General features: G+C 40.4%; 1 protein-coding gene and 1 non-coding gene across 3 annotated transcripts in view; one reads left to right on the top strand and one right to left on the bottom strand.

Moving 5' to 3' along the window:
* Positions 1-638: 638 nt before the first annotated feature.
* The window catches only part of EIF2AK2 (eukaryotic translation initiation factor 2 alpha kinase 2), a 33,782-nt gene continuing 9,038 nt past the window's right edge, over positions 639-25,382 (bottom strand). For both annotated transcript variants that reach the window (XM_047068442.1, XM_047068443.1), the window contains exons 4-16: positions 23,853-24,010; positions 21,328-21,454; positions 20,034-20,113; positions 19,780-19,873; positions 17,106-17,140; positions 15,505-15,567; positions 13,588-13,710; positions 10,539-10,655; positions 8,171-8,351; positions 5,308-5,436; positions 2,851-2,952; positions 1,785-1,838; positions 639-1,708 (exon numbers count right to left, since the gene is read on the bottom strand). In XM_047068442.1, the coding sequence (XP_046924398.1) occupies positions 1,586-1,708; positions 1,785-1,838; positions 2,851-2,952; positions 5,308-5,436; positions 8,171-8,351; positions 10,539-10,655; positions 13,588-13,710; positions 15,505-15,567; positions 17,106-17,140; positions 19,780-19,873; positions 20,034-20,113; positions 21,328-21,454; positions 23,853-24,010 (1,386 nt within the window). In that variant the 3' untranslated portion in view covers positions 639-1,585. The remainder of the gene's footprint in view (positions 1,709-1,784; positions 1,839-2,850; positions 2,953-5,307; positions 5,437-8,170; positions 8,352-10,538; positions 10,656-13,587; positions 13,711-15,504; positions 15,568-17,105; positions 17,141-19,779; positions 19,874-20,033; positions 20,114-21,327; positions 21,455-23,852; positions 24,011-25,382) is intronic.
* On the top strand, positions 9,614-9,686 carry TRNAK-UUU (transfer RNA lysine (anticodon UUU)). The gene has a single exon. It is a non-coding gene; the product is annotated as a tRNA-Lys (tRNA).

Below are 25,382 nucleotides of genomic sequence, written 5' to 3'. Positions count from 1 at the left end.
CTCTTGTCCAGACTCCTGCCCATATTTGCTCCTCACTACTTGTCTAAATCCCTAGCCTACTTAGAAGTCTCACCGGAATGCCACTTCTAAGCCATATGCCATGATACCTCAGTAGAAAGTGATCTCCTGGAAACTTCTCCAGACTGATTCTTCTCTGTGCTTACCTACTGCCTTCTAGCACAGTTATCTCTTTAAAGTGTTCTAATAGAGGGGCGCCTGGGTGGCGCAGTCGGTTAAGCGTCCGACTTCAGCCAGGTCACGATCTCGCGGTCCGGGAGTTCGAGCCCCGCGTCAGGCTCTGGGCTGATGGCTCAGAGCCTGGAGCCTGTTTCCGATTCTGTGTCTCCCTCTCTCTCTGCCCCTCCCCCGTTCATGCTCTGTCTCTCTCTGTCCCAAAAATAAATAAACGTTGAAAAAAAAATTAAAAAAAAAAAGTGTTCTAATAGATACAAAATGTATTTAAGATAAAAAGAGTACACAGTAAACAGTAGTGAATGCAACATCTGGTTTAAGACAAAAAAAGTGAGGAGTGCCTGGGTGACTCAGTCATGATGCTTAAGCATCCAACTCTTGACTTTGGCTCAGGTCATGATCTCGTGTCTCAGGAGTTCGAGCCCCACATCTGGCTCCATGCTGTAAGTGTAGAGCCTGCTTGGAATTCTCTCTCCTCTCTCTCTCTCCAAAGTAAATAAATAAATAAACTTAAAACAAAGTGAACTGTTATCTTTGAAGTTTACTTCCCCTATCACACCACTTCCATCCCTCCTCAGAAAACCACCATCAAAATGTAGAATTTCTTATTCCTTTCTTTCCCTTTATTGTTTTACCACATTTGTTTGGGTTTCTAAACAAAGTATTTCATTTAGCGTGGTCTGCAACTTTATGTAAATAGAATCATTCTGTATATGTTTTCTGTAACTGGCTTTGTTGGCTTAACTTTATGTTCCTCAGAGATGTATCATGTTATTGCACTTAGCTATATGATTCGTTCATTTTCACTGCTATATAGTATTACAATGTATGAAAAAATACATTTATCCATTCTTCTTGTGATGTACATTGTTTTTTGTTCTTTTAGCTGTTATGAACAAGGTTTCTATGAACATTCTGGTAGGCAAGCATGTAGGAACCAAATTGATGGCTTTGAGGGTATATACACCTTCAACTTTACCAGATCATACCAAATTGTTTTCCAAAGTGATTGTATATCACTTATCTTCTTATGAGTACCATATTTCTCTAAATTAGCTATTTCAAACAGTGAGAGATCTCATATATTTTTGGCCTAGAAACAGTGGACATTTAATGAATATTAATTGATTTGCTAATATTTTAAAAATTTGAGAGATATTCTCCCCTATGTTTATAATAAGAAGATAAGCTCAGGAAAAGAAAAGTGTCTGAATGTTTTTGAAGTAAAAAAAAAAAAAAAAAAAAAAAAAGATTCAAACCTTCTTAAAATTTAGTGAAAAATTAAGAGGAAAATAAAAATAGAAGGTAAATACCCAATAGGTGTCCCTAGAAGATTTTAGACAGTTATAGAAAAATTGAATATCCAAGGCAGGATACTTTTTTTAGAAGAGCTCTAACATGTGCTTTGTTTCTTATTCTCTTTTACATTCCTCCACTCCTTCAAAGTCTCCAGTATTTCAGATGCATGAGGCCGTTTCGTGGGTTCGGGTGACAGTAATTTTTGCAGAAGAATTTTCTGTAATGATAGTGAGTCAATACTAATAAACAGAATACTGAAATGAATGAAAGTCTGATTATTTTCAAGTACTTACTTCTCTGCCATCAAATACGTCTGAGAACTTGCCGTCCCTTAGCTCTTTAAAAATCTGAAAATAAAACACACACACACACACACATATATATATACACATATATATATATACATGAGGAAGTTATTCACTCAGGAGGAAAACCAAACTTGCTTCTTGGCCCAGAAGCAAGCAGGACTCTCCTCTCCCGCCTTTCCCCATCCTTAACATCAACATGTTGAAGTGCTAAGAGCGTCATCTGCATTACTTCCCTTCATCCTTTTTGGCATCCTACGTGCTAGGTATTTTCATCATCCCTGCTGTCCAGAGAAGGCTGTTGGCTCCAGCAAGTCGGTTTACTGAGCTTCAGACCAAGATATCCCTCCGGTTGCCTAATACCTTTAGCAGCCCCCCACTGCCCCCATAAGAAAGTCCATAATCTTGCGTTAATTTAGTCCCAACATGTCTCTCCAGTGTACCAACCATCCCTTCCTTGTCACTTACTACTCCAAGAAAAATGATTCTGTCTGCTAGTCCCACCCTCTGCACAAGGAAGGCTGGAATGATCTTTCTTCTATTTTGGCCTATTAGAAGCCAACCAATCCTTCAAAGCCCAACTTAAATACTCCATGAAACCTAAATCGCTACAGCTAGAAAGATCTCTGTCCTGTTTCCCCAAGACTTCGTGTCTTTTCCCAAAAACATGTAGAGCATTCTCTTATAGTATCTTCCCTTCTAAAATAAAAGCTCCATGAGAACAAGGCTTATTCACATTTAAAACCCTGTAGCACTTAGCACAGTGTCTTAGGCAAAGCAGGCAATCAATAAAATTTTACTGACTGACTCAAATAAGAAGAAACAGCTTTAGTTTTGTGAGATGTACACACCTTCAAAAGAAGACCAAAGTTTCTGGTCTGAAGCAAAAAGTTTTGGTTGCCCAACTGTGTGAAAGATTAAATCCATATTTCCTTCTCAGTCAATACTAATATATTCAAGTCTATCCTCACATAAGGGCAGTTACTGTAGCAGCACTTTGGAGATGACTGCTAATAATTTTTGTTGCTTAATTCTTTTTTGTGATATTATTTACCTGTAATGTTTCTGAAACAGTGGGACATATGTAAAGGAGTTCCGCGAGAATTAGCCCCAAAGCAAAGATGTCCACTTCGTTTCCATATTCTTGTAAAGAAATCTAAAGAGACCAAAATATGTTTATATTTGTTACTGATAGATACCTGATATAAACATCCATGGCTTCTCAAACCAAAACAGCTATTTGACCAAACTATCTTATATCGTGTAACAATGCGTGTTTATTAGCAAGATCTAAGGAGTCTCACTGCCCTGGTTCAAATGTGTCACTAACTGGCTGCATCACTCATGTAAATTAACCATCAATGGTGGAATAATCTCAGCCGTAAAATGGGGATAACAAAAATTTCAGCCTCAGAGCTTGACAGTAGTGTTAAATAAGATGCAGGAGGCGAAATAGTTAAGAGTTCCCAGTAAGTGGCTTTCATGCAAATGTTCATATGTATTCATAATGTTCTATAACTGGAAGCAATCCAAATGACCATCAGAAGAATAGAGAAGCACACTGTGGTATATTCAGGCAATGGAATAGTACTCAGTAATGAAAAGGAATAATCTGCTGGTATAAACAACCACTAGAGGTTCTCCAGCAGACATTAGTTTGACTGAAGTAATCAAATACAATAAAAAAATCATACATAAAATATGATTCCACTCATATGAAGCTCAAGACAGGGAAAACTAATCTGTGGTGACAGAAATCAGAGCACCGGCTGCCTCTGGGAAGGAGGGAGGGACTGGAAAGGGCCTGAGGGAATTTTCACAGGCGAGGGAGATGTCCTACATTTTCACAAGCGTATGGGTTTCCCAGGTATATATGCCTTTGTCAAATGACAAATGTACCTTTAAAATACATACACTTCATGATGTACAAATTATTTCTCAATAAAATGTTTTTCAGTTTAAAAACCACTAAGGAAATGAAAAGAACAATGAGGAATGATTTTTTCAAAAATATTTTAGGGTGACAATACAGGGTGCAGGAGTTAAAGTTTGTCTTCCACTTTCCTATTCCACAAAAAAAAATTAAATTATGTTTTTATGCCACATGGTTCCCAAGGGGAAAAGGTGGATTTCCTCTCTACCCTAGGCTCTCAAACATCAAAAAGGTGAAAACAGACAATAAGCTATCAACCAAAAATGGAGACTATCAGAGTAATGAAACTACACATAAGACAAACATTCAAATGTTCTCCTTGATGATGGTTTCTTGTTATTTCTTTGTTTAAAATGTAGCGTAGAAGATTTTAAGTTGTCATACAAGAACATTTCTGTAATATGGTTAACAGATACAGAATCAATATCCAAAATATATAAATATTCCTTACAAAGAAATTAGGAACAGATAACCTAATTAAGAAAAATGAGGAGAGCACATGAATAGAAAATCTGCAGAAAAGCTGTAAGTACATACATATGTAGATGGCCTACCTTACTAAAAATCTGAAAAATGCAAACTAAAACATCAGGATACTCTCCATTCATCACCGAGGCCAAAATGCAGTCTGCTAGCACCCTAGTCTGGTTGGGAGTGTGAAGGAGAAAGCAGCATTGTCCTACACTTTGGGAGGAGGGCATAATAGAATCACTTTTTTCCGAATGACAGTTTCACAGTATTTACCAAATTTGAAATGCACCTGTCAGCCTACTCAGTAATTTCACTTAAAGGAATCGATTACAGATTATCATGGAAATACTCATTTTTAGGGGCACCTGGGTGACTCAGTTGGTTAAGTGGTGGACTCTTGATTTTGCCTCAGGTCATGATCTCATGATTGTGGGATCGAGCCCCGTGTCAGGCTCCACACTGAGCACAGAGCCTGCTTGGGATTCTCTCACTCTCTCTCTCTCTCTCTCTCTCTCTCTCTCTCTCTCTCCCTCTCTCTCTCTGCCCCTCTTCCTGCTCACTAGCACACTCTCTCTTAAAATAAATAAACTTAAAAAAAAAGAAATATGTGTTTTTAGAGTCAAAGATAAGGAGGAAAACACGTAAAAAGTTGGTAACAGCCTAAATAAACACTCATCAATAAGGGAACAGTTAAATAAATGATGGTATAGCTATACTTCAGTATACAATACAGTCGCTAAAATGGATGTCAGATCCGTCTGTGCTGGTACGGAAAGATTATGATACATTGTTGAGTGAAAAAAAAAGCCACAAAATAACAGTACAGTCAGTTATAGAAACATCTCTTTATATTTTTGTGCAAAAAGTCTGCATATATATACAAATGTGTGTTTATAAATGTCTATAACTCACAGAAAATGATCCAAAAGGATAAACAACAGACTCTATGAGAAGAGTAGGAATAGAAAGTTGGGTTAAAGGGAATTTTCCACTTTCTTCCTATATCCTTCTGTGATGTTTTAATTTTATAAGAGGTGTCTGTTATCTTTATAATTAAAAATACAAAAGAAATGAAAACTATATAGACAGAAAGGAAAGGGACCTCACCTGTTCTGGGCTCATGTATCGAAGAGTTCCTGTATTCCTTGTCCGATTTGCGTAATTTTTCAGGGATGTCACAAGTCCAAAGTCTCCTATCTTTACTTGTTTTGTATCTACCAAAAACACGTTACCTGGCTACAAAAAAAGAAACCCAATATTGAATTTATAAGCACCAATTTGACAGACTGTTAACACATATCCAAATCACATTTAACAAGGGCTATTTTTATAGTTCCTTATAAGACATTTACCCTTACACAGGTAGCCCCAAACAGGATATTTAATATCACAGGTCTTTAAAATGCCAGTTGAAGAAGTAAGGATTTCTCTGTCTAAGAGAAGGCTTTGGGCATTGCTGCCTTCAAGTCTCTGAAGACATGTTTAATGTGAGGTGGATTCACTCTGTACGGTACAAAGGGATGGATCCAGGACTGGTGGGTAGAAAAAACCAAAAGGTTTGCTTTAATATATCCTAATAAACTAACAGTGTGGTCCAAGGAATGGGAATTTGAGAGTCCCCATGTCAGAGAGTATTCAAGGTGGGGCTGGACACCCACTTGTTAGAAATGTTGCAAATATGAGTCCAGGATCTGTTGGGGATTGAAGTCGACACCTTTAAGATCTCTTCTAAGTTTGAGATTCTCAGAATGAGTCTCTTGTCAATGATGTTGTAAGATAGTGCATGCAGCAACCATAGTAGAGAAGCTAGAAAAGTTGGAAGATGGAAAGAAGGCTCAGGAGTATTAAGGTCTGATCTCTGAGCAACTACAGACACGGAACAAACATCGTCTGCAAACAGACACAAGAAAAGAACACTGTGACACAGGGCAACAGGAAGTATGGGGTACAGGAGAGAACGGGCAAGAGACGTGCTAGAGAAAGGAACATCCAGTCAGCACCAGTCAGTTTCGAGAATTCATCCAGAGCAGGGAAGCCTGGGAGTTAATACCCAAACTTCTGCATTTATTTGCAGGTTACTTTATAAGTAAATAAATGTGCTTAATTTGTTACTTAACTATATATATCTCCTATTCCAAGGTGAAGGCATAGCCAATCGAAATGTATTTTTCTGAACACAGTTCTTACAACATTCCAACTTCAAAGAGCACCTTCAGATACTAAAGCAGATGAAAGTAGGTGGACTCCAACACAAAGGCCTTGGCCATCCAGCTCCTGGGCAGACCAAAGACACAATATCTTTTATGGGCCAATTATTCCTATGTAGGCCCAACAACCACAACTGTGGGTCCTTCTTTTACTCAAGAAACTCTTTTGTTTCATCCTTATTCTTGACTATTTTAGATGGGTGGGGTAAGCAAACAGCCAAGATCTACACAGAAAAGGTGCTTCTCCTGGATCCAGAGTCATCAGGAAAGGCTACATGAAAAGCCTGAGACCAGAGAAGACAAGCAGGAGAATGTTCCACGCAAGAGGAAGAGGAGCAAAGCCTCCGTGATAGGATTCAGCATGGCCAAAGTGTGACGGAAGTAGGCCAATTACAGGGAAGAGAGAGTGAGGGAGGCTGTGAAAAGCTGTTCTGTCTTCTTTGATTTTGATGAGGAGGTAAAATGGGAAAACAGCTCATCTCAACCATAAAAGAAGCTAGGAAGCCAGCAGAAAATAAAAATACAAAGGTATGCTGTGTGTTCCAAGTTCTGGATTACAATTTTCCAGTCATGGGGTAGAAATGACTAACCAAATGCCAGGAAAGTTCTAGACTCTGGACCCAGTAGCTATGATTGCCGTCATGAATAATGACTGATAGGGGCGCCTGGGTGGGTCCATTGGTTAAGCATCCAACTGCATCTCAGGTCATGATCTCAAGCCCCACATTGGGTTCTCTGCGGTCACCACGGAGCCTGCTTTGGATCTCCTGGCCCCCTCCTGTCAGCCCCTCCCCCACTTTCTCTCTCTCTCTCTCTCTCTCAAAAATAAATATTTAAAAAAAGAGTAATGGGGCGCCTGGGTGGCGCAGTCGGTTGGGCGTCCGACTTCAGCCAGGTCACGATCTCGCGGTCCGTGAGTTCGAGCCCCGCGTCGGGCTCTGGGCTGATGGCTCAGAGCCTGGAGCCTGTTTCCGATTCTGTGTCTCCCTCTCTCTCTGCCCCTCCCCCGTTCATGCTCTGTCTCTCTCTGTCCCAAAAATAAATAAACGTTGAAAAAAAAAAAATAAATAAAAAATAAAAAAAGAGTAATGACTGAGAAATTGGGAGAATCATGTTCCCAAAGCCAGTCATCAGAGTCCCTTCTGCTTCTCAAACAAGCCTGAGTAGCAGCAGAGGCAATGACAAAGCAGCCCACTGGCTGTGGTAGCCACAGTAATTCTTTGCATGCAAAGGTAGTTTACTGAAGCAGTGTTTGCAAGCGGAGTATACAGAGCAGCCAGATAGGACCAGAAGTGAATGAGCTCCTTCCTATAGGGCTCACTGATTTGTCCTGAAGATCCTCTGAATGGTCCTATGGAATGGTATTTGGGGCAAGATCTAGATCCATTCTAACTTCAGAGGATCAGAGATATTATTTCCTCAGGACTGTTAATCAATTCTAAAACTACAGAAGATACGTTTTAGAATGACTAAACCATAGGGGCGCCTGGGTGGCTCAGTCGGTTGAGCATCTGACATCAGCTCAGGTCATGATCTCGCGGTCCGTGAGTTCGAGCCCCGCGTCGGGCTCTGTGCTGACAGCTCAGAGCCTGGAGCCTGCTTCGGATTCTGTGCTCCCTCTCTCTCTGCCCATCCCCCGCTAGCACTCCGTCTCTCTCTCTCTCTCTCTCTCAAGAATAAAACAGACATTTAAAAAATTAAAAAATAAAATAAAATTACTAAATCATATTTATCAATTCCTAACAAAGTACATTTTCATTTACCTTAAGGTCTCTATGGATTAACTGTTTGCAATGTATATAATCCACACCTGTTGTTATTTGTTCATACAATTCCAAAGCCAAATGTTTGTCTGGTGTCTGGCCTCTTCTGCTGTCAATCCATTGCTCCAATGTCCCTTTACCACAGAATTCCATTTGGATGAAAAGGCACTTAGTCTTTGGTCTGGATATAAAATTCACAGTATATTACAAATAGCAATAAAAAAATTTTATAAAAAAATAACATTTCTTTTTAAAATTATACTTCATCTTCTTAAGAATCCCAAAACATGTCTGAAGGCAGAAATCTAGGGGTGCCTGGGTGGCTCAGTCGGTTAAGTGTCTAACTCTTGATTTTGGCTCAGGTCATGATCTCACAGTTCATGAGATCTTGCTAGCATCTGGCTCTGAGCTGTCAGCACAGAGCCTGGTTAGGATTCTCTCTCGCCTCTTTCGCTGCCCCTCCCTTGCTCACATATGTGCACACACATGCTCTCTCTTTCTCAAAATAAGTAAATAAACTTAAAAAAACATGAAAATCTAAAGGTAATAAACTTGAATCAAAATACAATAAATCATTTTTGATTTAAATTGTAAGTTCCCAAATGTCCAGAGCTTTATTTGTTAAGTAATTTACAAAGTATGAGACTGCCCATTCTCTAATGGTAAGGGTCCTTGATCACCTTTGCTAGTAGAAAGGAATAGGAACACCAATACAATGGAATTAAGGAAAACCAAATTGCATTACTACATAAAGTAATTCTGGAACATTTTAATTCACTATTGGCCTACTGAGCATCTGTTTTGTGAAAGGCCCAGAAACAAAGGGGAAACAAGTTAGATACTATCCTTGCTGTCATGGGGGTTATTAGTTTAATGAGAGAGAAATACAGGAAAAACAAATCGAAAACAATAGTGTAAGGATCGTTTCTCAAAGAGGAATGCCAACAAATTGCTATGACATATACTTGCGAGGACTAATTTTGCTAACCATGTTTTTATCTTGCTTTATAAACTAAGTTGGCTTCAATATTAATTTATTTTCTTCGAACTTCTGTTGGTTAGAAAATAGGAAAAGAAAGCCAAAAATCTGCTGAAAGCTGAAGAAGTCCTGTCTGTATGCTGATGGTGAATGAGTCCTGAAACTAATGATAAAGTTCTCAATCACATGGGGTGGATGGAGCTGGTGCTGGGGGTGGGAGTCGATGAATGAACAGACCCTCATTGTCCTCAGGATTTCGGTGAGGACAGTCCCCAAGAAACACCGGCTGACTTTTCAGAAGCAGATGCCAGGTCTTTAGAGACCTCCAGTCCTTTGTCAGGGTCTTACCTGAGACAAAGCATGAGTGATGCAAGGTGGGGTACCTCCTTGGTCTTAAATTATCTTCAATGCCCACCACTCCACTGTAAGTGGTGTGGTTGTATTCAAAAGGGACCCCTTGGGGTGTCTGGCTGGCTCAGTTGGTAGAGCATGTAACTTTTGACCTCAGGGTCATGGGTTCAAGCCCCACGTTGGACATGGAGCTTAACTTAAAATATTAAAAAAAGAGAGAGACAGAGAGAGACAGACCACTTAACTGCACCCCAACAATCAGGAGTCTCTGAGAGGGACAGAAAAGTGTTGGCAGCTGAGGAGGGGTTTCCAGCTGTAGCATCCATAATGTGTTCAAACCTTCTTCCTAAGACTGCATGTACAGCCTAGCCTGAAGCCGGGGTAAGTGAGCAAGCCTACAAATTAAACAATGGAGACAAAAAAGCTAAACCTGAGATTTTCAAAACAGATGAGGACAGGGATACCTGGCTGGCTCAGTCAGAAAAGCATGCAACTCTTGATCTTGGGGTTGTGAGTTCGAGCCCCACACTGGGTGTAGAGGTTACTAAAAATAATAAATAAACTAAAAAAAAAAAAAAAAGTATAAATTTAAAAAAATAAAACAGTTGAGGACAATAAAAAAAATTTTTTTTTTAAATTTTTTTTTTCAACGTTTATTTATTTTTTTTGGGACAGAGAGAGACAGAGCATGAACGGGGTAGGGGCAGAGAGAGAGGGAGACACAGAATCGGAAACAGGCTCCAGGCTCTGAGCCATCAGCCCAGAGCCTGACGCGGGGCTCGAACTCACGGACCGCGAGATCGTGACCTGGCTGAAGTCGGACGCTTAACCGACTGCGCCACCCAGGCGCCCCTAAAAAAATTTTTTTAAGCAAGTGTGGAGCAAGGGATAGAAGCAAGGACAAGATTATTGTCTCAAACGGTGTTTGTGGTTGGTGATTATTAAATGTAATAACTAATGGCCTTATCTTCTGACCTACACCAAGTAAATAACAGTTTCTTCCATCCTGTTAGGGCTATGAGAATTCTTTTTAGTTACCTTGAAGTGTTAATGCTGTCCACAGAATGGTAATCATCGCCAAACCAGCAGCTGTAGTAGTGAACGATATTTGGGTGATTGAGAGCTGCCAAAGCTTTTACTTCACGCTCTGCCTTCCTGATTTAAAGAAACAGGGAACATAAAAGTGTCAGCATCATCCCTGCTATGAACTACAAGTCAGGTGACAGAAGACAACTACCTACTCTCCCTTATGAAACAGTTGCCGTGGTTCCCACACCCTGAGTTTTTAGAATGGAGGCCAGGAGTACTCGAAAGGAAAACTGAACACACAGAAAAAACATGGCTGTCCTCACTCTCAACATGAGAAAAAGCAGTGACTTAATCAAGTTCAAGCATCAGACATTTTAAAAGCCATTTGTGGCCGTCTTTGAAATGCCAGTCAAGCAATTTTTGGTTGCTAATTCATACATCATATTTTGTTTAGCCTTGTGTTGAAATCACTTTGGATTTCATAAGCAAACCCTAATAGGGCAGCAAGGGTAACCCAGGCAACATGATGAACCTAACTCAAAATTTTAAATGTATAACAGAAATACACAAAGGAGATATCTACGCAGAGAAAGCAAGACTTCACTGTACGTGTGGGAGCTTTATAGTGATCTGGAGTCAAGAGCTGAGAAAATGCTATGCTACATGGAATAAATAAATTTGAGATTTCAATGAGGAGAAAAGATAAGCAAACATTCTACACTTCCATTTTTTAATTTGCAAAGTTCCATAACTACATGACATAACATTTATAAAAATAAAGGGAAAAAAAGTACTCATCCATCAACAGTCCTAACACAATCAGTTATCGTTTGGATTGTTTCTTATAGTCTTTCTTCCTATACATTTTTATATACTTGTAATAATAGTATATAGTTTTTAACCTATTTCTCCATATAACAGGTTATCTTTACCATTTTCCTTGTTACACAATTTGTATAACCATCATGTAAACTTTTTAATGTAAGATTTCTAAAGTATAAAAAAGTAGAGCAAATAGATTCATGAACTGCTACCTAGCCATTACCCAAATGAAACTGTTATTAACTCCTGGCCAATCTCGTTTCATCTATACTCTCACCCACTTCCTCATCTTCCCTGGATTATTCTGAAGCAAATTCCAGCATCATATCATTTCATGTCTGAATATTTTCCGTATGTAAGCTTGGCCATCGAACAGGGGAGAGAACAAAACATACTTAATCATTTCTTCGTTGCCGGACCTTTAGTTTGTTCTAATTTTTCACTGTTATAATGACACAGTGATTTACATCTTCTTGTATAACTTTTTCCATAATTTGGATAATATCCTTAGAATAGGTTCCCAGATGGGAAATCCATGGGTCAAGGTGTATAAATATTCCAAGTATATTTTTTTAAATTTAATAATCATTTCTGAGAGACAGAGAACACAAGCATGGAGAGACGCAAACAGAGAGGGAGACACAGAATCTGAAGCAGTCTCCAGGCTCGAGCTGTCAGCACAGAGCCTGATGTGGGGCTTGAACTCACGAACCACGAGATCGTGACCTGAGCTGAAGTTGAATGCTTAATCGACTGAGCCACCCAGGTGCCCCTCCACGTATATTTTTAACTGTGTTATACCAATTTATGAAGCTACTAAAAATGTCCAAGATACTGTACTCTTATCATCATTACATATTACCATTAAGAAAAATGCTACTGAATGGAAAGAACAACACTTCATTCATGTTAAGCAAAATAATGTAACGGAAAAAAAAGCCTTGTTTTGATGCCAGGTGGACAAGGCAAGGCATTGTCCGTGGGAAGGGAAGTAGGTGTGTCTGGCTGAGATGAGGAATGGCCAGGACTCCATGCCTGCTTCTCCTTTACTTATGTCATTTTCCATAGCTCGTATCTGTTTCCCATATCCTTCCCTAGTCCTTGAGGGATAGGTCTACCAAGTTATACATAGTCCAACTGTCAGAAACCAACAAGCAAGATTGGTGAACCGGTGAGCTTGTGATTTAATACTTCCTTCCCACATGTTCTCTTTTCTGAAGGAGTTCTATCCAGTAAGTGGGAAGGGTGGGAGTAAGTGGGTGCAGACAATACATGAAACAAACATGGGGAGCAAGGGGTTATAGTGGGAACACAATGGATCAGCATTCCAGAAAACAAGTTCTAAATCTCCACCTTGTTACCATAGTAGGTAGCATCCAAAGATGGTCATCAATTCGTGTCCTCCCCATACATACATCCACTCCTCAGATTAAGAGGTAGAGTCTATTTGCCCTCTACCTGAGTCTGAGCTGGCCTTAGTGATGTTGTTTAACCGATATTATGTGGAACTTCCAAGACTAGGTCAAAAGTAGCCTTTGCTGTTCCCTCTTGGGATGACTTTCGCTGAGGACAATCCTTCTTGGAACGCAGCGACTAGGTTGTGAGAAGCCCAGGTGACATAAAGAGGCCACGTAGAGGCGCTCTGGTTAGCAGCTGAAATTCCAGCCCACAGCCAGCATCAACTGCTAGCCATGTGCGACAGCCATCACTAGCCAAGCTTTCAGATGACTTCTGACAGCAAATGCGTGAGAGACCCCGTGTGGGGATGGCCCAGATGGCCACAGCCAACTCAGAGGACCATGAGAGATAATAATACCTGTTATTTTTAAGCCACTACATTTTGGAGTGGTGTATGATGCAATAATAGACAAACAGTTACCTATTTACCTTTGACAAATCAGTTCCCAGCTTTGGGTCTCAGTCTCCTAGTCCTTCCGATAAAGGAGAGGAGACCAGAAAATCTCAAAGGTCACTGTAAGCTAGATGATTCTATTACTTCTGTTTTCATCAAGACAAGCTCAAAAGAATGATCAATGGTATATTCTTTTTTTTTTTTTAATAACCACAGTAAAGTGAGGTCATTTCACAGTAAGCCAAGCCCCTGATGATAGAGCAACATTTTTAAGGAAGACTAGAAAAAACTAAATAATATGCTAATGAAGAAGAGAGAAACATAAAAAAAGAATAGTGCAGGTTCACACACCTCATTCAAAGAAATAAAACATTTACTACTTACTCGCTATCATATTTAACACGTTTAACAACGTAAGTCTTCCTATCAATTCTGTGTTTTGCTTTGAAAACTTGGCCATATCCACCTGAGCCAATCGGTTCTATTTCTGTAAAATCGCTGGTAAACCTTAAAAGATAAAAAATACATGGTTATTCTGAGGTTCAATGGTCACTGCCCACCCAGCCTCCCAACCCTTCCACTTTCCCTTAATGTCACTGGCAAAATGGACTCTACAAGAAACAAGGCTCTCTCCTTCTAAATGAGAAGAGTCTACTCCACAGAAACTCTTGAATCACAAAGGATAGCTACGCCTGCTCCTGCTCCCAAAATAACAGACCACCTCTGGTAATTACGTTCAACTTCTGGCTTTTGTACCAGCCAGATTTTATCTCAAGTATAAAACTTTAGAAAGAAGTGCCATGGGGCACCTGGGTGGCTCAGTGTGTTAAGTGTCCGACTTCAGCTCAGGTCATGATCTCACAGTTCGTGAGTTCAAGCCCCACGTCGGGCTCTGTGCTGACAGCTCGGAGTCTGGAGCCTGCTTTGGATTCTGTGTCTCTCTCTTTCTCTCCCTCCCCTGCTTGAGCTTTGTCTCTGTCTCTCTCCCTAAAAATAAATAAAGATTAAAAAAATTTTTTTAATAAAAAAAATAGAGAGAAGTGCTGTATTATGTTCCACAGCTATCACCAAGCTGTCATAAGAGAAATGAACATGTTCTCTGAGCCTGCCTAGGTCTGTAACTACCTGGGGTTCCCCTCTCTCTCCTGTCCTGCATTCCATCATTAAGCCCTGCCAATTCTAGTTCCAAAACCTATCACTGGTATGCACCCACTTTCCTCATCTCCAACAGCTATACACTAGTCCAACCTTCTATCAGGCTCCTTCATGAGCCACACAGCAACCAGTGTGAAAAAATGGAGTATGATCATGTCTCTCTATTGCCTAAATTCTCCAATAGACTCCTTTTCATTAAGCCAAAGCCAGAAAGTCCTTAGATGGCCTATAAGGAGTCTCCTACTTCCCTGCCCAGCCTGTCTCATGGCACCGTGTCCTTGTTCCCTGCACTCCAAGCACACAGCCTTTGCTCCTTGAACACTCACCTACCTTTCCTACCTTTACTTTTCCACATGTGGCTCTTTTGCAGAGCCACAGAGCTTCTCCACCTCCCTGTTGTAACTCATCCTCCAGGCGCCCCCACACCGGTGACCCTACAGGAAGCCTTGCTTCACCCCTCACACTAAACCCAAGGTTCCTATTTCCACTTCTTACCATGTCATTGCTTCTAAGACCATACGTGGTAATTACAGATTTTTCATGGAATGATTCTCCCCACAAAACTGTGAGGGCGGAAGATGTTTCTATTTGTTCCACTCTAAATCCAATGCCCAAAACTGTGCCAGGTGTGTATTAGGGGCTTATGAAATGTTTGCTGATTCTTTTAAACTTGTATTCAGTGTCCTCCTATTGCAAATAGGCTTCATTTGTTTCAGATACTTTATTCAAACCCAAACATGCAATCTACCACAAGGGGAACCTTTTTCCAAAGTGAAATCTGGAATGGAGCTGGAAAGTGGAAAACATATTCAAGTGGAGATGTTCGGATTCCTGCAAGAGTCTTTTCTAAGAAATCATTGGTTTATAGAAATATTTACCTTCAATATTAAAAACGTCCATGGATGTCAGAAAAATTCACGTAACTATCCAGTAGATCTACACTTACCACATTCCACCTGGATTCATCTAAACTTTCCGTCTCCAGGAGACAATGATCCTTTGCGGATCTGAGTGTACTAAAAAATTAAACTGTTCAGGTAGAAATATAATTTAGCCTGGCTGACGAACAACAGTCCCTTAAGAAACTTTTGTCGAAGGGGCGAACATATCTGTAACCAGATTCTTTGTCACAGCTTTCCCTCTTACCTGAGTTCCACAGAACACCTGCTGTCTTTTGTCACAGGAGAGTTAAATGTAGGTGCCAAACTTCTAAGATTTAAGACAAGAATATGAAACTCAAATAAAACTGAAATCAAATATAACGTTAGAAGAAGTTTTATGTCATGCACTAGTTTTTTTTATATATTCAGTCAACTATTAGAATTACAGGGTTGAAAGCATTCACCTTTTCCTTTATAAAACAATAAATTTAACAGCTCTCCTCTGTCAACTAATGATTTTTCATTCCTTTTCTGAGTCCTTATTTACTTATTTATTTATTTATTTATTTATTATTTTTGCCTGAACACATTTATTGCTGGTGTGCCCCAGCCTCCCTTTTTCTCCCTCCAGACTCAGAACCAAAGGACTTCTATCTGCTTGCACTGTCATTCCGGTCATTTTACCCTTTGTACTTTATTCCTTACTGGCCATGACACCTGCTTTTGGAAGTTCAAACCCCACTTAAAACTAAACCTCTTCAAATTGCTATCTTCCCTTTAAGCCCTCAGGTTCCTAACACCATCAGCTGTTAGGCCATCAGCCATGATGCCTGATTCCCGTCTACATCTCACCCACAAGGAATAGTCTTAAAATCCTTTCTCCATTGCTTCTTCCCCCAGTTACTGGAACCATACTCCCTCAAACCCTGCCCACTCTTCTCGTATGGTCTGTCTTGCAAATTCTCCTCACCCTCCTCACTGCCACGATAACCAATGGCTGATGTCTGGATCACCTCACATGTACATCTCTCTTCTCTCCACCCAAACACCCACATCAGGAATCATCTTTCCTTGACACACCTCCTACTCTTCAGAATATATCGGTGGCTCATAATGGCTCCTACTGCCACCTCATCCTCACGGCTGACTTATAATTACGTCCTCGTTTTTCTCTTCAGGTCAAAAAAACAATCCATGTGGGGCGCCTGGGTGGCTCAGTTGGTTAAGTGTCTAACTTCGACTCAGGTCATGATCTCACAGTACATGAGTTCGAGCCCCATGTCGGGCTCTGTGCTCACAACTCAGAGCCTGGAACCTGTTTCAGATTCTGTGTCTCCCTCTCTCTGCCCCTCCCCTGCTCACATTCTATCTCTGTCTCAAAAATAAACATCAAAAAAAAAAAAAAAGAAGAAGAAGAAGAAAAAGAAAAAGAAAGAAACCAATCCACCATCATTTATGTAACATTTGGTCTTTTTCTTTTCTTGCCCAAGTCATTACACCATCTCTACCCTACCTGGCTGTCTGTAAAATAACATACTTCATGGGAGAGTACTTCCCTAAGCCCACATCTGTCAGCCTCATCCAAAATAATGCCCTTAACCAATGAATGTAGTGACCCCCTACAGGCTTTATGTCCACAGTGCAGTATATACATCCATTCAAAGATTTCTCTACATATTTACAATTATTCGTTTGTAGATGTCAAGCTTTCTGTGATCCTCAACCATGCTTTCCACCTCTGAAACTCCACACAAATGACGATGTATAGTATTCTACAAATACTAAAGACTTAGTAAATAAGGCTAACAAACGAAGTCTGAAATAAAACTTCGTTTCAAAATACAGTCACTGCATAATGATACTCACCTTTTCACCTTCTTTTCACTATTTCTGACATTGTCCTATAATAAAAGAAAATGAAACATAGTTTCAGATGATTAAATCAATTCTCTTGCTTGACCTTGCTCTTCTTCCTGCTGTACTTCTAGATGGTTCTGTGACATTTTTTTGGTCCCTTAGATGAACAGCATCATCAACTTGTGTACTCTCGTCACGCCCTGCTTCTCAGGTTGGCTACATCAGTGTTCTCATCTATTATAGCAACCAGATAGACATGGTGGGAAGGGCAAAAAGGTCCTAGGGCATGTTCAGCAGAAGCACAGATTCCCCTGGTACAGAACGTGGCCTCCCTGGCGACGCCCCGGGCTGGTGGGTCTCACCAAGTCATCCACAGTGCTAATGAAGAAGAAATGGAGCTCAGGGACTAGTTTAAAGTAATACCCCAAGTGTTTCTGATCTGATCAGTTAAAAATGGCAATGCTGGGGCGCCTGGGTGGCTCAGTCGGTTAAGCGTCTGACTTCAGCTCAGGTCACGATCTTGCAGATCGTGGGTTTGAGCCCAGCATCGGGCTCTGGGCTCACGGTGCAGTGCCTGCTGGGGCTGCTCTGTCTCCCTCTCTCTCTGCCCCTCCCCTGCTCGTTCTCTCTCTCTCTCTCAAAAATAAATAAAATTTTTAAAAAATCCAAACTGTTTAAAAAAATGGCAATGCTGAAATATTCATTTTTAGCAAAAATTAACAATTTAATTTAAAAAAATTTTTTTAACGTTTATTTATTTTTGAGACAGAGAGAGACAGAGCATGAACGGGGGAGGGTCAGAGAGAGGGAGACACAGAATCTGAAACAGGCTCCAGGCTCTGAGCTGTCAGCACAGAGCCCAACGCGGGGCTCGAACTCACGGACCGCGAGATCGTGACCTGAGCCGAAGCCGGCCACTCAACCGACTGAGCCACTCAGGCGCCCCAACAATTTAATTTTAATAGTTAAGAAAAAAAGAGGAGTCCTGGATATATCTCAAAAACTAATTTCACATAGCTATTCTTTATTCATATTCACTTTTATTCTGGTAGGTTTGGTAACTTTGTAGTTTTACCAAGTTGAGTATGTTGACACAGAGTGGGGAGCGTCGAACTAAACTTTTGAGCTCATAGCACCTACCAGCCTCAGTATTGTGTGATGACTAAGCTATGGTTAATTTAGCCATTCTGTTAATGGACAATGTTTTTCTTCTAATCTCCTCCTGTTACCAATGCTGTTGCAAAGAACGTGCTTATCCAATGTCTCTGTACATACGTATGAGTGTTTCTCTAGTATACATTCCCCAGGAAGGGAACTGCCTGAAGGCACGGCACACACACCCTCCACTTCACTACGTGTCGCCAAACCGTTCTCCACAATGACTGCACCAATTTACGCTTCCACCAGCAGCAGCGTATAGTGGTCATAACTGGAACACAGCTGTGCCAATGTTTAGTACTGCCAGACTCAAATTTTGCCATGGTAACGGGCTTAAAATGATACCTAACTGTGTTTTGATTTGCATGTTCACGATTACTATGCAGTGAAGCATCTTTTCATATGTTGGGGCCTATTTGGGTATCTCTTCTCTGACCTGTTTGTTCAGATATTTTGCACATCTTTATACTGAGCCACTTTTCTTTTTCTTATTGATTTGTTCATCGCTCGTTATAAACAGGACACTTTTATAACACTAATCATCACCACAAAAATTATCTGATTTTTTAATTTACTTTTGAGAGAGAGACAGAGAGAGAAAGAGAGAGAGACAGAGCACGAGGGGGGAGGGGCAGAGAGTGAGCGAGACACAGAATCTGAAGCAGGCTCCAGGCTCTGAGCTGTCAGCACAGAGCCCCATACAGGGCTTGAACTTGTGAACTGTGATATCATGACCTGAGCTGAAGTCAGATTCTTAACCGACTAAGCCATTCGGACGCCCCCCAAATTATCTGATTTTTAACATTAGTTCTGATTTTTTAAAACAAGAGCAGAACTGGGGTGCCTGGGTGGCTCAGTCAGTTAAGCATCTGACTCTTAATTTCAGCTCAAGTCATGATCCTAGGGTCTTGGGATTGAGCCCTGTGTTAAGCTCCGTGCTGAGTGTGGAAGCTGCTTAAGATTTCTCTCTCTCAAGCCAAACCATAAGAGACTCTTAAAAACTGAGAATAAACTGAGAGTTGATTGGAGAGGGGGGTGGGAGGGAGGGGGGTTGGGTGATGGGCATTGAGGAGAGCACCTGTTGGGATGAGCACTGGGTATTGTATGGAAACCAATTTGACAATAAATTTCATATTAAAAAAAAAAAAGATTTCTCTCTCTCTCCCTCTGCCCCTCTCCCCCACACATGTTCGTGTTCTCTCTCTCTCTCTTGAAAATAAAACAGGAGCAGAATTATATTAATGGACCTTTCAAGTACTAATTGATAGAAGATAAGCATGATCATAGGAATATATGAAAACATGAAGGTGAGTAGGGAGAAGATGAGAGTGAATAGTGGAGGAATTTTGCATGTGAGGAATGGGAGTTAATAAAGGAGGAAGTTAAATGCTGCCACATATCAATATGAAATAAGAGTGCACCAGATAATAGAAAAATTACGGTTGGGTACGGGAGACACTTTTAAAATGAGGAAATACAAAGAAAATAAGGAAACTAATTAGGAAGCTAGAGGCTAATACTATACCATAGGAGATGAAGAATTGTTTACACGGCCCCTGTCACAACTTCCTCCTGATGAATTTTCCAAGAAATCATTTTCAGATGGTGATTCAGAAGCACTGGAAGAAAGGGGAATAATTGTTAATTTGTGAATTCTGCCTATTTTTTGTTGATCAGTAATTTCTTTCTCTAAATTCTCCTTCAACATTTTCATAAAATGTGCACTTTCAGGCAGCAATCTTAATTTGTTAAATATCACAGCTGTTTGCTCATACTTACGATATGCTTTTCACCAAATTGTTGCTTCCAGAGTCACCAGGCGAAGTAATCAAAGAACCAGCTAATACCGAGTCAGCTTTCTGAAAGAAAGAGTACCCCTTAGGAGTTTGAAGACCAATTAAATTATTGCTCCATACTGACTCAGTCTCTGCGTGCTAACTACCACATTTATTTACGAATGCTTGATCTGGATTTACAAAACAACCCTGAGGGGGGTGCCTGGGTGGCTCAGTTGGTTGGACGACCAACTCTTGATTTCCAGTCAGGTCATGATCTCACAGTTTGTGAGTTCCAGCCCTGCATCAGGCTGTGCTACGAGTGCAGAGTCTGCTTGAGACTCATTCTCTCTCCCTCTCTCTGCTCTTCCCCCGCTCATGCACGTGCTCTCCCTCTCTCCCAAAATAAATAAATAAATATTCAAACAAACAAACAAACAAACAAACCCTGAACTGCTGACAGAACTTTGATCTCTGGGGCCTCATGGCCCCATGGCTCATGGTTCATGGCTCATTGGTGAAACACAGAATGGAGGAATCCTTTTGCTATGTTACTGGCTGTCCTGGCATCATCTAAACACAGTCTAACCTTTCCAGGGGAATTCTACCAAACACTTAAAGAAGAGTTAACACCTATTCTTTTGAAGCTCTTCCAAAAATATAAATGGAAAGAAAACTTCCAAACTCATTCTATGAAACCACCATTACCTTGATTCCAAAACCAAAGACCCCACTAAAAAGAATAGACCAATTTCTCTGATGAACATGGATGCAAAAATCCTCAAGATATTAGCCAACCAGACCCAACAATACATTAAAAGAATTATTCACCACAACCAAGTGGGATTTATACCTGGGATGCAGGGCTGGTTCAATATCCACAAAACAATCAATGTGCTACGTCACATCAATAAAAGAAAGGACAAGACCCATACGATCCTCTCAATAGATGCAGAGAAAGCATTTGACAAAATACAGCATCCTTTCTTGATAAAAACCCTCAAGAAAGTAGAAATAGAAGGATCATACCTCAGGATCATAAAAGCCATATATGAAAGACCCATCGCTAATATCATCCTCAATGGGGAAAAGCTGAGAACTTTCCCCCTAAGGTCAGGAACACGATAGGGATGTCCACTCTCACCTCTGTTATTCAACATAGTATTGGAAGTCCTAGCCTCAGCAATCAGGCAACACAAAGGAATAAAAGCCATCCAAATCATCAAGGAGGAAGTCAAACTTGCACTCTTCAAAGGGAATTTTAAAATTTAAAAGTTAAATCCAAAGGCAGTACGTACCATTGAGGTTTTCTCTGAAAGTATCTGCTCATACGCAAGCTTAGCGGCTGACTGTTTGGCTTCTTGCTTAGTACTACCTACACCAATACCGTATTCTTTCTGGCCAATTTTGCATCTACAATGAAATCTAGGAGAAATGATGGAGAATATGTAACCCAAATACCAAAAAACAGTGAATCTAATTTATGATGTGGAAACAAACACATATTAACAAAGACCTTAATATGATGTGATAGGTAGAATTACAGTTGGTAGCTTGTATGATATAAATCTTCAAAACTGGCTGACCAGTTTCCCAGAATAACCAGGATTGGTTGACATCCTAGCTTGCATTTTCCAGCCAACTTCTCTTTGTTGCTTCACTGAAATTCTGCAAAGGTTGGGGCACCTGAGTGGCTCAGTTTGTTAAGCATCCAGCTCTTGACTTCAGCTCAGGTCATATGAGTTTTAGCCCTGCATCAGACTCCGTGCTGACAGTGTGGAGCCTGTCTGGGATTCTCTCTTTCTCCCTCTCTCTTTGCCCCTCCCCCCCTCATGTTCTCTTTCTTTCTCAAAATAAACAGATACAATTTTTTTAAAAAAACTTTTAAAAAATTCCTTGGGGCACCTGGGTGGCTCAGTTGGTTAAGCTTCTGACTTCAGCCCAGGTCATGATCTCAGCATTCGTGAGTTCAAGCCCCACATCAGGCTCTCTGCTGTCCATGCAGAGCCCGCTTCAGATCCTTTGTCCGTCTTTCTGTCTGCACCTCCCCTGTGCTCTCACTCTCTTTCAAAAATAAATAAACATTAAAAACATTTTTTTTAATTCCTCAAAGATCAAAAGATATGGAGGAAAAGAAGGACGAGAGAGATCTGGTAAATTTTTCAGAGATGCTCAAATGGAAAGAAAAAGCCTGAGTAGGGAAAGTAGGACCTCTACAGTAGAAACAATAAGGTTATAGTGTTTTGTAGGGAATGGGCAAATCATAGATTTGTTCTAACTTCAGCATTTTCTGTCCCCTGCTCATGTGCCCCCAAACCTAAGAAAATCCCCACAGTACAAAAGACAAAAGCCCCATGCTGAAGTCCACACACCCCTCATATTATATGTAAGAATATTTGTGGTTAGGCAAGGATACTTGGACAATTACATGAGAACTATATTTAAGGTAGCAAAGCAATGGACATGGTAAGTATCATCGAGTTACTATATATTACCGCAAAATTATTCTAGTATTATTTGCCATAGAGGCAAATACATCCAACCAGGGTGAGTCTTTGCTGCTGGGCCCTGAAAGCAGAATTAGGTTGAATGACTGGAGGGTTTCTATGGCTCTTATTCTCTCAGACACCTCTAACTAGACTTCTCTCTTTTAGGGAACTGACATTAGAGCACTTAAGCCAAAGGAACCAAACAGATGAGCTATGAAAAAATAAAATGGCCTCTTACTTTATTGAGATTGACCCACACACTTCACTATTTCATGCCAATGAATACTATCCTGCTTTTCTCATCCTGGTTCTGGCCTAAAAGCCATCAGAGTAAAATAGTCAATAGCTGAGTCAATTCAGAGGACAGTGGGGCACGTGGGTGGCTCAGTAGGTTGAGCGTCCGACCTCTGCCCAAGTCATGATCCCGTGCTTTGTGGGTTCAAGCCCCCCGTCGGTCTCTGTGCTGACAGCTCAGACCCTGGAGCCTGCTTCAGATTCTGTGTCACCCTCTGTCTCTGCCCCTCCCCTGCTTGCACTCTGTCTGTCTCCCCAAAATAAACAAACATTAAAAAAAAATTCAGAGGACAGTATCCTAAGGTAGTTATTTGGGTTATTTGTCAGTCAGATTTTTTTTCTCTCATTTACCTGGTTGGTTGTAGCCAAGAAACAATCCCCTTCAGACTCATTTGCTTTCTGCTTTTCCTAGTTCTTATCTATTCTTTATCCTTACTTCCAAAGTCTTGGCAGCTCTGAAGCTCTACTCCATCCCTCAAATCATATTCCTAAAATCCTGGTCTCCTCACAGTCTACGACTAAAACCCATTTCTTTTAATACCTGGTATTTGTCTAGGGAGTGACACCATTTAACTGAATTTGTAGGACAAACACCTGGACAAACAGCTCTCTAATCTGATGATGGTAGAAGGAGAGTCATTTTGCCTACACGTGTGGCACAGCCATTTTCATCTAGCCACTCCCGCTGTGACCCCTGGGATGGAAATATCTCTGCACCCCCACACTCCCAAGCAGGGGCACCTCACACTCTCATAGGTCTCCTGCAGACTAAACCATCCAGATATACCTCAGAAACAAAGGATTCCCCAGATTTGATCTATTATGGTACATGGGTCCCAAGTCTTCAGCAAGTAAGCACTTTAATATTTCAATTACAAAGATGTCCAATTGCGTATGAGTTCTATAAAACCTTCCCTGCAGAATATACAAAAAAGGAAGACAAATATTTCTGGAAAATTAGACATGAAACAAGCCCGTTATATTGCTGTTATATTGCTTAGATACAATGAAACAGAAGGAAAAGCTGAATTACGTCTCACCTTTCAGGCCCAGGTTCTTTCAATTCACATTGTTCATAATTTACAGACAGTTGTTCCTTCTGGGCAAGCCTATTGATACGGCCTATGAAATTCCCAGTGGATCCTAATCCTAATCCTTCTGATGAATGTGTTGTTGGCAGTGATACAGAACTAACTGCCTACAAAGAAAGAAAAATCTTGCTTAATATACATGAAAACAGAAGTTGAACTATTTTGATAAATACTAAATAAAATTTAGTTTATTTAATAAAATTTAATAAGATTACTAGAAGAATAATTTGAAAGGCAATTTAGATCTTATGTGTTGTCCTACTCTACTACCTTGAGTACAAGTCTAAGTATGTATCTTTTTCTACCAGAAAAAATCCACAAGGGTAAGTGTTAACCATAGGAGCCACCATTTTCCTTTGATAGTTTCCTAAAGAAAAACAAAGTAGTTAACTTTCTTGTTTATCCACGCAAAATACTATAACACTGTCTCACTCACCCTTTGTAAATCTCAAAAATGAAGACAACCAAAATTGAAGTAAAGCCATATCCTGGATCACACCTTAGTGGGAAAGATGAATATAATAGCACATTCCTTCCATTATAAGAATGGAATGTACTTTTTTTAATCTGACGAAAGCTTGTCCAAAGTTTTTCTATTTAATTAATCTTGTCAGAGAACTAACTTTTGGTTTTACTGACCATCTTTATTATTTCTTTGTTTTCTTGTACATTAACGTCTGACCTTGTTATTATTTTCTTCTGCTTCTTTAGGGGAAGGCATTCTATTGTTCTTTTTCTAACTTCTTGATTTGATTTTCTGGCTCATTAACAATTCATGAGTTCACAATTTTGCCTGATTTACTTTTCCCAATTTGAGTTACCAGGGAGACATCATCGAGTAAGATTTTTCAGGAAAGTATCTTGAAAGTCAATGTTTTCAAATGTTCAATATGTGAGAATGATCCTCTCTTGTCCCACATATAAACGAGCTCTTGTCTCATGTTACAGCCATTTCTCGACTATCCCTTGGCTTTTAACGTTGCTATGGAGAGTATGATTTTTTTTCATTTTTATATACTTTTAAAGTATTTATTTATCTTTGAGAAAGAGAGAGCACAATCAGGGGAGGGGCAGAGAGTAAAGGACACAAGAGGATCCGAAGCAGGCTCCACGCTGACAGCACAGAGTTTGATGTAGGGCTCAAACTCATGAAGCTGAAGTCAGATAGCTAACCAACTAAGCCACCCAGGCACCCCTTCATTTTTACATTAAAAAAAAATTGTTTTTAATGCTTATTTATTTTTGAGACCGAGAGAGACAGAGCGTGAGCAGGGAGGAGCAGAGAGAGGGGGAGACACAGAATCTGAAGCAGGCTCCAGGCTCCAAGCTGTCAGCACAGAGCCCTACGCGGGGCTCGAGCTCACGAACTGTGAGATCATGAGCCAAGCCAAAGTCGGACGCTTAACTGACTGGGCCACCCAGGTGCCCCCATTTTTACATTTTAAATAATTTACTTTTGGGGGTGCCTGGATGGCTCAG

Source organism: Lynx rufus, unplaced genomic scaffold, assembly GCF_022079265.1.
Source record: "Lynx rufus isolate CCGP_SWC_20201006 ecotype Redwood Valley unplaced genomic scaffold, mLynRuf1.p SCAF_8, whole genome shotgun sequence".
NCBI lineage: Eukaryota > Metazoa > Chordata > Mammalia > Carnivora > Felidae > Lynx > Lynx rufus.
The sequence above is the reverse complement of the archived record's forward strand: the minus strand, read 5'-3'. Positions and strand labels throughout refer to the sequence as shown.